The following is a 15,344-nucleotide window of genomic DNA, read 5'->3' on the forward strand; positions in this document are numbered from 1 at the left end:
ACACAAACCAAATGATGCAAAAAATCTTTTTAATCTAAAAATTCATTTCCCAGGGCTAATTAAGAGCCAAGGCCTGCCAATTTTTATCAGTTTATTTGACCAAAAAGAGCTCTTCAGCATTTTCTTCAAAGTAAGATAATATAGAATAGGTTTTGATAAAACTTTCTAAGTGAGGACACGATACGGCAGGCAGTTCAAGGAAAAATAGCATTAACGTTTTCTTTGGTGTAACCAAAAGGATATCCAAAAGTTAGCAGATGTTGACGTTTCAAGTGATAAGAAATCGCCAACTGGAAGTTTCAACTCTGGTTTTAAAAAAAAAAAAAGTTGTAAAAGGAAAGGCTCCACCCACAGTTCTGTAGTGCAAGTTTTAAAATTTAATTCTGAAAAATAATTTCATTTAATAAGCAGGAAACAAATTCCAGCAGTGTATCACTTACTCCTCTCCCCTTTCTCATCTCTGTTACCCTCTCTGTATGTGCCACTGTCATTTCAGCTCTCCAAGGAGGTCTCAGCTGCTGCTCAAGGAGGAAAGTCATTAAAAAATTACCTACATTTCTACAAACCAGGCTAGAAGTTGTGTGTCTGTGGCTGCACAGCAGCAGACTCCGAGTTACAGCGTTGCCATGTCCACGTATCTGTCATTTTTACAAAAAAGAAACAAAGCCTTTTTTCCCCAGAAAAAAGTACCTGAACCAATGAGTCACTTAGCCCCTTACCAACTTTTGGGGTAACCACTACATGGCCCCCCTTGAAAGCACACCTGTGCACATCCCCACCCGTTCTGTGCGCTCAGAACCAGCAAATCTACCCTCTCTTTCTCAGAAGTAATGGTCCTCTCCCTTCCGGAACTCATTAATTTCCATAAACGTAACACTTTTAAAGCAGTTACCACCTCGCTCAGAAGGCTCCATTACTCTACCTAGCTTAACGCTGTCTCTCCTATTTCTGTACATGCTGTATTTTTTTTTTTTAACATAAAAAGTGTTCCAAATGCACACACATACACATCCCTGCACACACACCCAGCATTTAGAGGAAAAAAAAAAATCTTCCCCAGGAAGCACTTTTAGAAGTTAAGCTTCTACTTGCTTTTAAGCCACAGGGCAAGTGCCAAGTGAGTCCTAAATAGCCCTCCCTTTCCGCTGCGGGGCCGGCCGTGCCGGGCCCACAGCACAGATGCTGAGCGGGATCCGTGGACAAGGCAGGGAAGGGTACCTGTCAGGCTTCCCAGAGCGCTGTGCTGCACATCTCCCCATGTCACCTGGGAGGTTCTTGCCCTTAGCTCTCTTCCCTCTGGGGACCTCCACGCTGTTCTGATGGATCCGTGCCCTCTGCGCTGGGCCGCCCCTCCGTGGGGCCAGGAGCCTGCGCCCCCCGCGAGGCAGCGGGCTGCCCTGCACAGAGCAGGCTGCCCTCACCCACTCCGTCCCCCACCAGTGCTTCCAGCGAACGTCCCCTCAGAGCGCCCAGGGGCCGGAGAGCCCTGCTGTCTACGGGCTCCGTGGCCTCCCCTTCGCCCTCTGAGATGACGGTCATGGGGCTGCTCTGGATCCGGTTCCGCACGCTGTACCGGCTGCTGGCGGCGGAAGGCGGAGTTCGGCTGCGGCCGTACCTGGGGCCAGAAAAGGACAGACTCCGCGGCATCGAGCCTTCGTTCTTGGCCCACTCCTCCTGGGCCCTTCTGTTCTTGCTCGGGGAGCAGCTTGATGGGCTCTCGGGGGTGTCTGGCGAAGGCTCCGACTTTGACCTCTGGAATCTGGGGTCTGTGTTCTTGAGCATCTCGGCTGCGGACATGCGGGCACTGGTGTCCGACCGACTCCCTTTTTTCAGCAGCAGAGCTTTGAAGTTGTCACTGCTGGTGCTGGTCTTCCGGATGCTTCTCTGAATCGATCCCACTTGCTTCTGGGAGGCCAGGCTGGGGGCAGCACCAGTGGGTGTCACTGGCGGGGAGGGAGAATGGTTTCGGGAGTGATCATCATCGGAATCTTTACGGCCAAGGACTTTCCTCTTAGACCTGAGATTTCAGAACGTTAAGATGAAGGTTAATTCCCGGGGGGCCACTGGATGCCCACCACATCCACCCTGCTTCTCTCACCGCACGTTAAGGTCACCATCTATTATTTTCACTATGGAAAGTACCAAACACCCAGGCACAAAGAATAGTTCATTGTATTACTATGTGTGCCCATGCCCCAGCTGTGATAATTATTAACTTATGGCCACCCTGTTTTCATTTCTACCCTCACTGGGTTACTCTGACACAAATCTCAAACACCATATTATCTTACTTTGGATAGGACCATTTCCAACGTTTTTAATCACTGCCATTTCTTACTTAACTCTTCTGTATGGGACTGAGGCTGAGTGAATTTCATGGTGCTGGCACTCGAACGGCCTAATACAGGGTCTCCACCCCCGGGCTGCGGGGTAGCGGGGCCTGTTAGGAAGCGGGCCGCACAGCAGGAGGTGAGCGGCGGGCGAGCGAGCGAGCGAAGCTTCATCTGTTGCTCCCCATCGCTCTGATTACCACCTGAGCCATCCTCCCCCCCCACCCCACCCCGTGGAAAAACTGTCTTCCACGAAACTGGTCCCTGGTGCCAAAAAGGTTGGGGACCACTGGCCTAATAGATAAGCCAACTCCTAGAATGTCCTACATACTGAGACAGGCCCCCACCTCAGGTTCTAGAACAACTCTGCAACTTTACACTCTCCATCATTCTAGAGTTTGGCATAAAACCAGCTCTCCTTGGCTCTTACTGGACCATTCGTCAACTCCTAGAAATCCAATTTTCTGGAAAATAAGAGTGAACCTTCCACATCAGATCCTGTTGCCTGACTGCAGAGAACCACTAGCCGAGCAAGCAAACGTGAGGGATGTGGGTAGCATGTGAAAGAGGAGGGGCCTTCAGGAAAAGTAAAACTGTCCTGGGGGAATTTCTTATAACCAGTCTCTAAGAAACTCCTGGCTAATGTGTCTTCTACTGAGAATGCATTAGAGAAAATAAAGCAGATGTACCAAGTGGCCCCTTGCAGGTCTCTTCATACCAACAACTCAGTGTGGGAGGAATCTCTCAGCTAAGTGCAGGTGGACTGGCTATAAGGAAACTTGATATATTTACTAAAGATGTGGTTATACCTCTTTTTCTGCTATAAAATTCTAGAACATGCAACAGGCAAAGGTTGAGAGGATGCTGTCCGAACATAGAGATTAAGAGTTGAATCTGAGCAACTTCTAGCTGTGTGACCCTGGACCAGTTACTCATCTATTTACAAGTTTTCCAGACTTGTAAAATGTGGATGATGATAACAACCTCACAGGTTTGTGAGGATTCAGTGGGATAAAGGACCTCTGGAGTCACACAGACCTGGGTACACCCACTGCTAAAGCTTCCTTGCTCTGTAAACTGGGGCATGTTAAACTTTCTCATCCTGGTTCCTGTCTGGAAAAGAGGAATAACAGTAGACAGTTCAGAGCTTATCAGTAAAGATAAATGCAGTCATAGCCATAAAGTGTCAGGCATAGAGTAGGTGCCTAACAAGACTTTCAGTGTCATTCAGGGAAATATAATTCTCCCTTCCTGCTCTCAGCTCAGGCTTCAGTGCTGTTTTTACCTGTCCTGCACATCGAGGCACAGGGGAGGATGGGCCCGTGATGGCTGCCCTGGGCTTGGTGCTCCCAGGGTCCTCTCTGTGCTCTGGCCAAAAAGAAGCCACTAAAATGGAAGACAGGAAGTGGTAAAAACCCAATTAAGAGGCTGAAGGGGGTGGCCAGGGCTGACATAGCACCAGCCCCTTTAGGACAGCAGAGACTGGCCTATGATACTTTGGTTCAACAGTTCCGTTCCGCTGTCAACAAGAGCGTTGCTCTGGAGTTAAGTTGCTGACCCACTGACGAAAACCACAGAAACAATAACACCTCAGAATTTCAGAACTGGAAAACATTTAGGTGGTTTGGTCTGACCAGAGAAGGTCATCGAGGTCTAGAGAGTGAAGTCATACAGCTTAATACAAGAAGTAAGACCTGATGGAGTACCTTTCCAGTAGAGCACATGACCTCACAATTTATACTGTTTGCTTCCCAAAGACATCTCTGCTCATCTGATTCTTGTAGGTATTGGTTTGTGGCTTTTAAGTGTGGCTTTTCTGTTTGGCTTTTACATGGAGAAGGCGTGCTGAGATCCACATAATGAGCCATAGCTATGCTTGATCAAAGCCACAACCTTTAATTGTAGATTTAGAATGAAGATGGGAATTTATAAAAGTATTGTTGTTTTTCAAGAGTAACTGCCCACTAAGATGAGAATTAAAACTAAATATATGAATTCTCTGCATATATGTATGTATATATATACACACAGACTATAAATATGTGTGTGTGTATTTCTAAGGAAAATGGCTATAAAAAAACGCTTGAACAATTAACACTGGCTTAAAAACTAATTACTTCAAAAAAAATTTTAAATTACTTCAATGAGGATAAAAACTTCACACCTCAACTGGTGTTCTACATTTTCCATCTGGCTTTAAATCTGAAGTGAATTAATTTGCATTATAAAATTTGAAAGCTGTGTTTCAATTTAGATACTCTTTAATTTAGATTATTAGCTTAGGTACTGAAGGATATAAAATAAAGCCCTAAAAATCACAGACTTTAGATGGCTTCCTATTATGTCTGCTAATATATTATCTATACCTATAACTCCATCTACTAAAAATTAGCCTGCATCTATCTATCTATGTATCCATCTATCCATCCATCTACTAAAAATTAGCCTGCATCTATCTGTCCATCCATCCATCCATCTCCTAAAAATTAGCCTGCATCTATCTATCTATCTATCATCTATCTATCTATCCATCCATCCATCTACTAAAAATTAGCCTGCATCTATCTATCTGTCTATCTATCCATCCATCCATCTACTAAAAATTAGCCTGCATCCTTACTCTCACTCTGTAATCCATACCCTACTCAGTCTTTCCTTCTGTCGTGTACACGGAACAATACAGACTGGCCAATTTCTGCATCTGCAGCAGATGTAACTTGTTGGTAGGAGAAACCACAGTCTTTTAGTGCCTTAAGAAGGTTGCCACAATAAAATACAGAGGAGATCCTTGGTATCTTGTTAGGAAAAGTGTGTAGTAATGTGGCCCCACAACAGTTGGGGTTCTCTCTGAGACCAAGTATTTAGTGCACAGAGCAACCAGGCAACACATCTTCTCTGTGGATGCTGTTTTAAATATATATGCCTGCATATTTACCAACCCAATGCATCCCATACCGAACAGGAGAAGTTGAGCCTTGGAAGAATTTCCTGACAGTTACACAGTCATTGAGAGCTCGTTAGGTGTCCAGCATGACTCGAGTTACAAACATCAGCGTAAACCTCTAGACATGTCACTGAAGTTGCTTTCAAAGGATGTGGAATTTTTATTTCCCTATTTGGAGGAATAATGTGATCACTAGCTACCTTTTTATTTCTAATGAGAGCACAGAGAGCGGTCAGACAATGTTAAAGAGGCAGTCTTTAGGGTATATTGGGACATTATACCAGTAGTGGAGTCAAGAGTTAAAGAACATAATTCTTGACAAACACCTTAATTCATCAGCTTGGTTTTTTCCCCCCTAAGTTAGATGTTTACATGTTGCACGAGGAATCACAGGTAGGGACTGCACAGCCTCTGCTTTCCATCTCATGCAATAACAGTCTTTTCAGTTAGATTCCAAGAATTGGGAAAGCTCTGCTGACACAGGTTACTTACACAGAGAATCAAATGATTTTACAGGATGTTTAGTTTCAGGAGGAAAAAAAGGGACCTTGATTCAGGGACCTTGGCAGCACAGGGGCATTCATAAGAGTTATCTGAAAATACTATGGTAAAGAATTTTAGAAGGAAGTAAAGGGTTTATACAGCATATAGTTTAAAGTCCTTGCACGAACACAATCATATCCATTTTTACAATGAAACCGTTGTGGGAGTACTCAACTGTTTATGGCCAGAAAAATGAGGTAGTAAATAAAACTTTAGTGCTAAGTCATATTCACTCTTCAAGGTGATCACATGTAAAGAGTACAACAGTTCAGGCAGTTATTCTGAAAATTTTACTCTACTTTTTTTTTAAACCCGATAACTTCTTATGCCAGTAGATGGCACTAGCAGTATATAGTAACAAGCAAGTTTAATTCCTTTTGCTCCTGCTTAAAAAAGATGCACTTTTACTGAAACATTTAAGTAGCCAAAGATATTACACTACAAAATCGTAGTTTTTCTGTAAAATGAAAATAATAACAGCAATAAAACCAAACACTGTTAGGAAAGAAGAAGTCCCGTACGGCTAGTCTGTGCATCTTAAGTCCATTAGAACACAACATCCCTCATCCTGGACTGGACCACTGGCTACTCTAACCCAACTCCTGTAAATATCCAATCAAATACAGCGACACTGCATTTCTTGCTAGTAAGAGAAGGGCCAACCAAATGGCATCATCACGTTGAGCCTCTGTCCCCCATATGATCATAAAAATCAGTGGAACTAAGTAAAACAGAAATTGGAGTCAAGGCAAATAAAAATATAGACACAAACTAAGAAATCAATAATCAGGTTAATGAAGCCTAACTGGGTGACAGCAGAAACCTCAAGAAAGAAAAATACATCGAGAAACGATTTGGAAAGGGGGACTCATAAAGTAGGTGCAAAAAAGAGGAAGGAGTTTTGGATACCTGTGAATAGCTGCAAAAAGGTCTTCCGTGGTCCGGGGTCTACTGGGGGTCATCACCTCATCACTCCCATCTTCCTTACAGAAGTCACAGGCCTCTGAGGAAGAACCGGCTGTGTCAGCCTCCGGTACCCCAGCTGTGGAGAAACAAGCAGGCAGACACAAGATGCACAAATGACTTGAATTTCAGTCCTTAGCCAAGCTCCCAAATATACTTCCCTACCATTCTGACAACGGGAGAATCACAGGGAGAGGCAGCAGGGCCTGTAGTTTGATATTTTACAAAGATGGGGAAAATGACACAAGCATGACAGTCACAGCTCAGGCTTTTCTGTTAAAGTCTAGATAAACTGACTGACTCTCCCTTAAATTTTGTTAGAACATTTCTTTGCAGCTCTCCAGGGGATTACTCACTGCTATTTAATACCCAGCCTGCTGCCGACCACTCCACTCCCTCTATTTTCTGCGCTTCTGTAAGCTCTACCCTTAGATCTAGGTTAAAAAAAAAATTTTTTTTTTCAGGGAAATGCCAAGTTGGCAACCTAAGTACGAGGCAGCGCAGGGAGTCCACATACTGCTGGCTTGAACGTGAACGTGCACCAGCCCTGTTCGCCTCAGCTGCATATGGTCAGAGGGGAACAAGAGAAAACCAGACTCACGCCCTGGGTCCTGCAGAGACAAACAGCTCTCCACGTTGTCCCCGGCGTCCGCACAGCGCTCGGCGCCCGGCTCCTCCCGCGAGGGGGCTGGCGAGGCATCGGGCTGCACCATGGGGACATTGGCTTCCACTCTGCCCGGGGACTCAGATCTTGAAGCTCCTCCCGCAAGAACCGAGCTGCCAGAGTCGGTCTCATCGGAACCAGCCCCGGCTGCACACTTCTCTTGTGCCTCTCCTCTCGTGGGGCTGGGCGACGCTTTGCTCACGTTCTCTGCGGGCTCCGCCGTGAAATCTCTCTGCGGAGGTGGCACCACCAGAAACAGTTTGGGCTTCTTGGAAACAGGGGGGGGCTTCCTGCTGGGCGACGGGCTGGGGGGTTCATGGGGCGGGGCGGTCCCGGGTCCGGCCTCTGCCTCCCCGGCATGGCCCGGGCTGCGGCTCGGGAGGCCACGCTCGGCTACACTGTCCCGGTGACCCTGAGTCGAGCTCTTGGCAGGAGTCGGGAGCGAGCTTGTCGCGGAGGCAGGCTGGCTTTCACTCTCCATTTCATTTATGCTATTTCGGGATTTCAGGAGAGCAGATGGCTTTACATGATACTGGGGAACAACCGGAGTTCGTTTTTCCTGAGATGCATGTTCACGTAACTGTGCTACCTCGGTTCCTGAGTTCTTCCTCACCGGCCGCAACTGCACCATCTGCAACGCCTCCGTGGTGATCAGGGGCATGGGGGGTCTACCGCCCTCCTCCTTGGTGGAAGGCTGCCTGCAGGCCTCCCGGGAGGGCTCTGGCTGGCCAGCTTTTTTGAAAGAAGGCCTGGCATCTTTCATCAATTTGGGGTCAAGCGGTGGGGCAGGCGGGGGCACCGAGGGGGGGAAGGCAGGTGGTGGAGGTGGCAGGGAGGCAGATGAGTGCAGAAGACGGGGGCTGAGTGCTGTAGGTGTCGGAGGAAAGAAGGCGTTGGTGGGGGGACAGAAGGGCGTGAGAACTTCTGGCGGTGGAGTGGGGAAGAGGGGAGAGTCCGGCAGAGGCGAGCCCTCGGGGAAATCTGCCGGTGGAGGGGGAGGAGGGAGGAAAGGAGACTTGTCCCTGGGACAGGGAGATGGGAGAGAGGGCAGAGGAGGCGCAGCAAGGGGAGCGGCCAGCACCGAATCTAGCCTCTTCATGGTTCCGCTTCCTTCCGTAGAAGTGCTGGAGGAAAGAGACGTGGACGAGGAGGAGATGGATACTGAAGATACCAGAGAGGACTTCCTTTCTGGCACCTTGGGCTTGGGCTTCCCCCGCCCATTGGCTGGTGACACTGACTTTAAAAACACAGGCACAGGGGTGAGAGTCGTGGGTGTGTTCGACTGGCTGGAATACCCACTGGATGGAGAAGTGACCCTGTGTGACTTCTCCGGCGATGTGATCTTTGGTTTGACTGCGCCATCGGGCACCGGGGCTTCCGCGGCCCTGGACCCGTCCGGGAGATCGCGGCCTGGCCCGTTTCCGGGCGACGCTGCGCTGCCAGCTGGACCCGCCCCGCCCGGGTTCCCCGGGTCCTCCTGCACGCCCGTGTAGTCAATGTAGTAACCCCACGGGTCTGTGTACTCGGACTTGACGCTGCTCGTGTCGCTCTGTGCCGGTGTGATCCCGGCCAGGGCGTAGACGTTGGGGGTGGTGGCGGAGGTCAGGCTGCTGCCCGCGCTCACTGTGCTCTGGCTGCGGGAGCGAGGCAGCCAGGGCTCTTCGAAGTCACTGCACGGGCTCTGGGAGGGCGAGCTGCCGCCCTTGCCCGGGAGTTTCAGCTGCAGCGAGTGCTGGAGCGAAGCGATCAGGCTCTCGTTCAGCACCTGCCCGTTCGACTGGACGCTCTTCTTGGGAATCCTGCGCAGAGAGTCTGTCCGAGAGGGTGGCAGGGGAGGCTTCTTCGCTTTCTTCAGAGAGATGTTTCGAGAAAGGTTTTTGTCTTGGCAATTCGACCGGTCCCCTTGGTTCTTCCGCGCTCTTCCATCAAAAATATTGACCACGCTGTGCCTCGGGTTCCCAAAGCCATCGCTGCTATTGCACACATTCCCAGGTCCGTGTCCAGAGTTGGTGCGCAGAGAAGTGTAGTAGCCATCGTGGTCCTCTGGATACACGGCCCTGGCATCATCTTTGTTGGACGTCTGGTCCAAACTGCCACTGCTCACGTTACCTACAGGAGTGGAGTAACCAGGAGTTGCCAAATGTGGCTTCCGTGGGGACGCACGCCCACTACCCGAGGCACTGTATTCCCAGGGCTCCGCGCTGCCGCCGTGTCCCCTGCCTCCTGAATGACTGGACTCACTCTTGCTGTTCAGATCCTGGGGGTGGACCGGGAAGCTCAGGTTGTTTCTACAATTATAGGCCATGGCCTGGGACCCATTCTCCCGATTTGCGGGCGTATTTAGAGAGACCGCAGAATCACAGAGGGACAGCACAGTGGTTGCACTGGACGAATGAGGATCTGAGGCCTGTGAAAAAATGGTGGGGTGCCCCTCAGTCCAGTTACCACGGGGAGAATGATGACCATCTTTCTGCCTGGAGAGGAAGTGGTCTCTGGATTTGATCTTTGTGTATGAAGACGAACTGGTAATTTTACTGTCCAGCTGCCCTAAGCTCTGAGCAGTGTGAATCACAATAACCTCTGAAGAGGAGGAGAGTGCGGCATTTGGGATGATACTGGTGGAGTAGGTCGTGTGAGGAGAGACTACGCACGCCGGGCTTGTTACGTTTTCACCCTCCAAGTACCCCAGCTCCTCGGATTTGGGCCTCAAAAGTGTTCCAGTCCCTGGGGCAGCTCCTAGATGTCCGAAGTCTTTGTCTACTTGCAGGTGACCCCTCTGGTAGGCGAGAGTTTCATCTGCGTCTTCTGCAGGGCGCAGGGCACCCAGCCGTGGCTCCAGGGACTGAATGTTTGTCCTCGCTCCAGACCGGGGGAGACTGTGGAAACCAGTGTCACTGTTGAGACGAGAAGGGAACACGACACCCACAGAGTCGCTCAGCACAGACATGTTCCCAGAGGAGCCTGGGAAGTGACTCATCTGGGCAGCAATGCCTTGCCCCTTCTGCGCCCTGATTCTTCTCATCGAAGGTGGTACGATTTTCACTTCCTCAGTCTGACAGCTGGAATCCCTGGTTTCTGAGCGCTGCCCAGCAGATCTATAGCCATCGAGCCTTCCAAGCGTACAGTAGTGGTCTGGGGTGTCCACTGAGTGGCCACCGACATCATCTTGGCCAGTGCCCCCCGAAGCTGGAGATAAAGCAGAAAGAGGCTTGTCACCTAAAAATAAAAATCAGTATCTTAGTTCATTACCTTGATCTCTCACCCTCTTCTGACTCTGTTCTGTTGTACTTAAAAGAAAAAAAAACCTTTTCTATTTGGTCTGGTTTCTTTTTTCCTGTAAGCACCTAAGAGAAGGTTTAAGTATTGACAGTTACTGATAGCCCCTAAAATGAAAATCCTTATTATGAATTTTGGGTACTTCTCTTAATATATACTTCAAATCCTCCTATAGATTAAGTGCTGCATATAGGATTCTCAGGTACTGCCTTTGAGATCAAAGCTGAGTGCTTCTTGGAAGGTTTACTTTTCACATAACCTCCTTTTTGTAAAGGTAGCCTTTCACCCACCTGGTCATTGCACAGAACAGCCATCAAGCAGTGACTGTCTTTTCCAAAGACAGATGAATGTAGCAGTTCAACAATAGGGCTACAGAGATACCATTTATGAGGGATATTGGTATAAAACATTGTTAATTACATTAATTTTTTATGTCAGAAGGAAATCCTAAGAAAAAGAAAAATGATATACAGGCCCATCTGTGTTTCAAACATTTCATTATCCATGAATAACAACGCTCTTCTATCCATCTTAAGCCATTATCATCTGTCTGCTGATGACATTCAAAATTCAGTAGCAATCTGTTGTGTTCTGGTGGGGAAAAAGCAGCAGGAACAGATCCAGTGAACACTTCCTCAGTTTAGGATTATTCATTTCTTGGAGCTTTACAACCAAACAGAAAGAATAGTATGTTTAAAAAGAAAAGAAGCAGCAGCAGCACGAGGCAGCGTTTACAGAGAGGGAGGAAAATGGATGAGAAAAATCCTGAAGTGTAGGTAAAGGTTTCAAGCTACCTAGGAAAGAAGAGAAGCTTAAAAAAAAAAAAAAAAAATCATGAAGCCAAGAACTTACTCAAAGTATAAATAGAAAAAAAATCAATCCATGCATAGTAATCTTTAGGACAAATTAAATCTTGAAAAATAATAGCAAAACCATAATTCTTTCTATGTTGTTATCATCCAACAAGGACCAACTGGCATCCCTGTTTACCTGGACAGGGACACTGGTGATGATGGGATTCCTGAGATCTCCCTTCCTACCCCACTTCAATTAACCATCATATAGCACATGTCCCTGACTGCACAGCACAGCTCATCCAAGGAGCAAAGCATAATGCTAAAATGGCAGCAGTGGTCTTGTATCAAATGCACAGGAGATGTTACCCTGCAACAAAGGCTCCCAGCATAAAGCTCTTTCCTTCACTGTGATGATGGAGAATCACTTTTGTACCTGTATCTTTGGCAAAGAAGATCTATTTCCTCCTCCTACCCTCTGCCAAGTATACTTACTGCACACACACACTCACGTGCACATGTGACGTTCTGCCTCAGAAAGAGGGGAAGTGGGCAAAAGGGCAGGAACAGAAGAAAAACCCACTTTAAGGAAAGAAAAAAGGTGCAAGTTTTTGCAGTTTAGTATTTTAGAAGGTGGGGGGTTGACTTGTAGTTCTGTATCAGTTTGCACCAGTTCAATTCCAAACATTCAGCATACCTTATTATGTTAATATCTTTTTCTTTCAAATTGGCAGTAGTTTTTACATGAGGTCAGTGGTAGATTTTTAAATGTCTTTAAGGGCCATAAACAAAGTCTTGATTCTTTCAGGTAACAATTTTGCAGGTGAAACCATTCTAGGCTTCTGAAAATGGGACTACAGCCATTTCTTTACCACCTAGAGCTCAATACTATTTTTTAATTAAAATAACAATGCTTTGGGCTTCCCTGGTGGCGCAGTGGCTGAGAGTCCGCCTGCTGATGCAGGGGACATGGGTTCGTGCCCCGGTCTGGGAAGATCCCACGTGCCGCGGAGCGGCTGGGCCCATGAGCCATGGCCGCTGAGCCTGCGCGTCCGGAGCCTGTGCTCCGCAACAGGAGAGGCCACAATAGTGAGAGGCCCGTGTACTGCCAAAAAAACAAAACAAAACAAAAAAAAACCAATGCTTTTCTAAAGACCTCTAAAATATACATATAAAACAACTCTGATATTATTTATCACAGGGACCACCAAAATTCTATTCCCAAGACAGATCCTCCAAAATTTTCACAGTACAAAAAAAGTGTGACAATATTACAGGACACAGATGAATGCTATCTTCATTAAACAGCAAAAATTACAAAAATAGGACTACAAACAAATATAGTCGGCTCAGGTGCTGCTAAAAATCTTGATGGGATTTACCTGATTTAAAAATAATTACACATATTTTTTCTTTTACTTACTATATAATACTACAAGGACTGCCCAATTTTTAAAAAACACATGTAATCAAAAATGATAGAAATCTACAAGTTAGTTTTACTTAAGGTTTAATGTATTGTCAGGTCTAAAGTAATGTTCTTAGTACAAACCAGCAAAAATTATTCAGAGGGGATTCCTTTAAACAAGGCCTTTTCTGCTTGGGGAATCCACATTGGGGTAAGTTCCAGGAGTACCCAAATGATTCAGCAGCCAAACAATCATTATATACCAACAAAATAATCTTATCTGCTTCTAAAAGAGGAAACCTCATAACAGGTCATTCAAATATAATTCTATGTACGTTTAAGATGAGAGTAAAGAAAGAGTTAGAAATTTCGGCCTTTTATTTAAACGGAAGGCAACACATTATATACCATAAATATGCTTTAAACAGAAAATATCATACCTTGATTTTAAAGCTTTATATATTGACTGGTCTCGCGAGGCCACTAAAGATTTTGAAGTAAAAGATGCATATAATTAAGCACAATTGACTCTACTTCCGGGAGCATCCCTGGTTAGATTTTAAAAATCCAAAGTCCCGGGCTTCCCTGGTGGCGCAGTGGTTGAGAGTCCGCCTGCCGATGCAGGGGACACGGGTTCGTGCCCCGGTCCGGGAAGATGCCACATGCCCCAGAGCGGCTGGGCCGGTGAGCCATGGCTGCTGGGCCTGCGCGTCCGAAGCCTGTGCTCTGCAGTGGGAGGGGCCACAACAGTGAAAGGCCCGCGTAGCGCCAAAAAAAAAAAAAAAAAAAAAAAAAATCCAAAGTCCCAACAACTTGGGCAGTGTTTAGTGGACAGGTTGCATCTTTCCTATTAAATGTCTTTCTTTCAGATAATCGTATCCTTTAAAAATCTAACTTGTTTGACTCAGCCATCCTTCCCTATGCTTTATATCTAAGGAAGACTAATTTTTTTTTTTAACTTTTTTTTTTTTTTGCGGTACGCGGGCCTCTCACTGTTGTGGCCTCTCGCATTGCGGAGCACAGGCTCCGGACGCGCAGGCTTATCGGCCATGGCTCACGGGCCCAGCCGCTCCGCGGCATGTGGTATCCTCCTGAACCGGGGCACGAACCCGCGTCCCCTGCATCGGCAGGCGGACTCTCAACCCCTGCGCCACCAGGGAAGCCCAGGAAGACTAATTTTTAAAGAAAACATGAAGTGTCTATTTTTGATAATCATTAGTTAGGTAGCACAAAGCTTTCCAATCAGACACCTTATAAGTACAAAATATTAGAAGAAAGGGCAAGGTCAACCTTTGTCCAAATGAACGAAGAAAAGATCTAATTTTTTTGCTATATGTTACTGTATTCAAATGTTACTTTCCCTTACTCTACCCACGAATCCTTCCAACTACCCTATCTATAAAACTAGAGTGGGGGCTTCCCTGGTGGCGCAGTGGTTGAGAGTCCACCTGCCGATGCAGGGGATGCAGGTTCATGCCCCGGTCCGGGAGTGGCTGGGCCCATGGGCCATGGCCGCTGAGCCTGCACGTCTGGAGCTTGTGCTCTGCAACGGGAGAGGCCACAACAGTGAGAGGCCCGCGTACCGCAAAAAAAAAAAAAAAAAAAAAAAAAAAAACTGGAGTGGTTGTCTAATTGTCTTATTTTAAAAAAACTAGCTCTAACTTAGATACAGCTGTCTCAGTTGACCTCCAGCGGTGATCCAAGACATGTCATCAACTGTGCAATGACATCAACTGTCTCACATCTGGTAACACTCACAACACAGATGGTGTAGGGAAAGCTATTGTCTTTCCCTTAGGATTAGTGGTGTTCCTATGTTACGGGCAAAAGAGAAATGAATGCAGACCCTAGAGACCCTATCATTGATTTTAAAAATATTAAAATTACAGAAGATATGATTTACCTAGCTGATCAGATCCTTCCAGTAAGGTCAAAGAGGCAACTGAGTTACTGGCTCCATACTGGTTGGTTCAGTAATAAAAGTGATAAAAGTTCTTAACTCTGAGGCTCTGGAAATATAGATAGATAGATAGATGGATGGACAGATAGATAGATAGATAATTCATATTGAATACTTATGTGTATGTCTATCTTTATTCAGCCCAAACTATTCTTATACTCTGCACAAAGCCATCCAAAACCTACCCATATTGGTTGGAAAGCCACTCAAAATGTAGCCTACCTGGAAACATCAACCTTGTTATCTTGCAAAGAGCTGTCTTTAAAGTCACTTTTTTAGGTTAAGGCTCATCTCCTAGAAGATCAGTTAAAATATAAATATTACCTGAGTTCTGTAAAAACTTAGCCCATTAATATCTGCTGAACATACTAGTACATATTATTTTTTCTCAAGTTAGTTAGCTGTTATCTAAAGGAGAGAGAAAAATAGAGCCTGAAAGAATGGGATACAGGAGCCCTGGCC

General features: G+C 46.5%; 1 protein-coding gene across 5 annotated transcripts in view; it reads right to left on the bottom strand.

Moving 5' to 3' along the window:
* Window positions 1-310: 310 nt before the first annotated feature.
* Window positions 311-15,344, bottom strand: part of NHSL1 (NHS like 1) — a gene marked incomplete at its 5' end in the record, with an annotated part of 237,357 nt that continues 222,323 nt past the window's right edge. For all 5 annotated transcript variants that reach the window (XM_082668732.1, XM_082668730.1, XM_082668733.1 and 2 more), the window contains 3 exons: window positions 311-2,017; window positions 6,727-6,859; window positions 7,382-10,630. In XM_082668732.1, the coding sequence (XP_082524858.1) occupies window positions 1,282-2,017; window positions 6,727-6,859; window positions 7,382-10,630 (4,118 nt within the window). In that variant the 3' untranslated portion in view covers window positions 311-1,281. The remainder of the gene's footprint in view (window positions 2,018-6,726; window positions 6,860-7,381; window positions 10,631-15,344) is intronic.

The sequence above is a fragment of the Grampus griseus genome (assembly GCF_964374135.1).
Source record: "Grampus griseus genome assembly, chromosome: 13".
Lineage (NCBI taxonomy): Eukaryota > Metazoa > Chordata > Mammalia > Artiodactyla > Delphinidae > Grampus > Grampus griseus.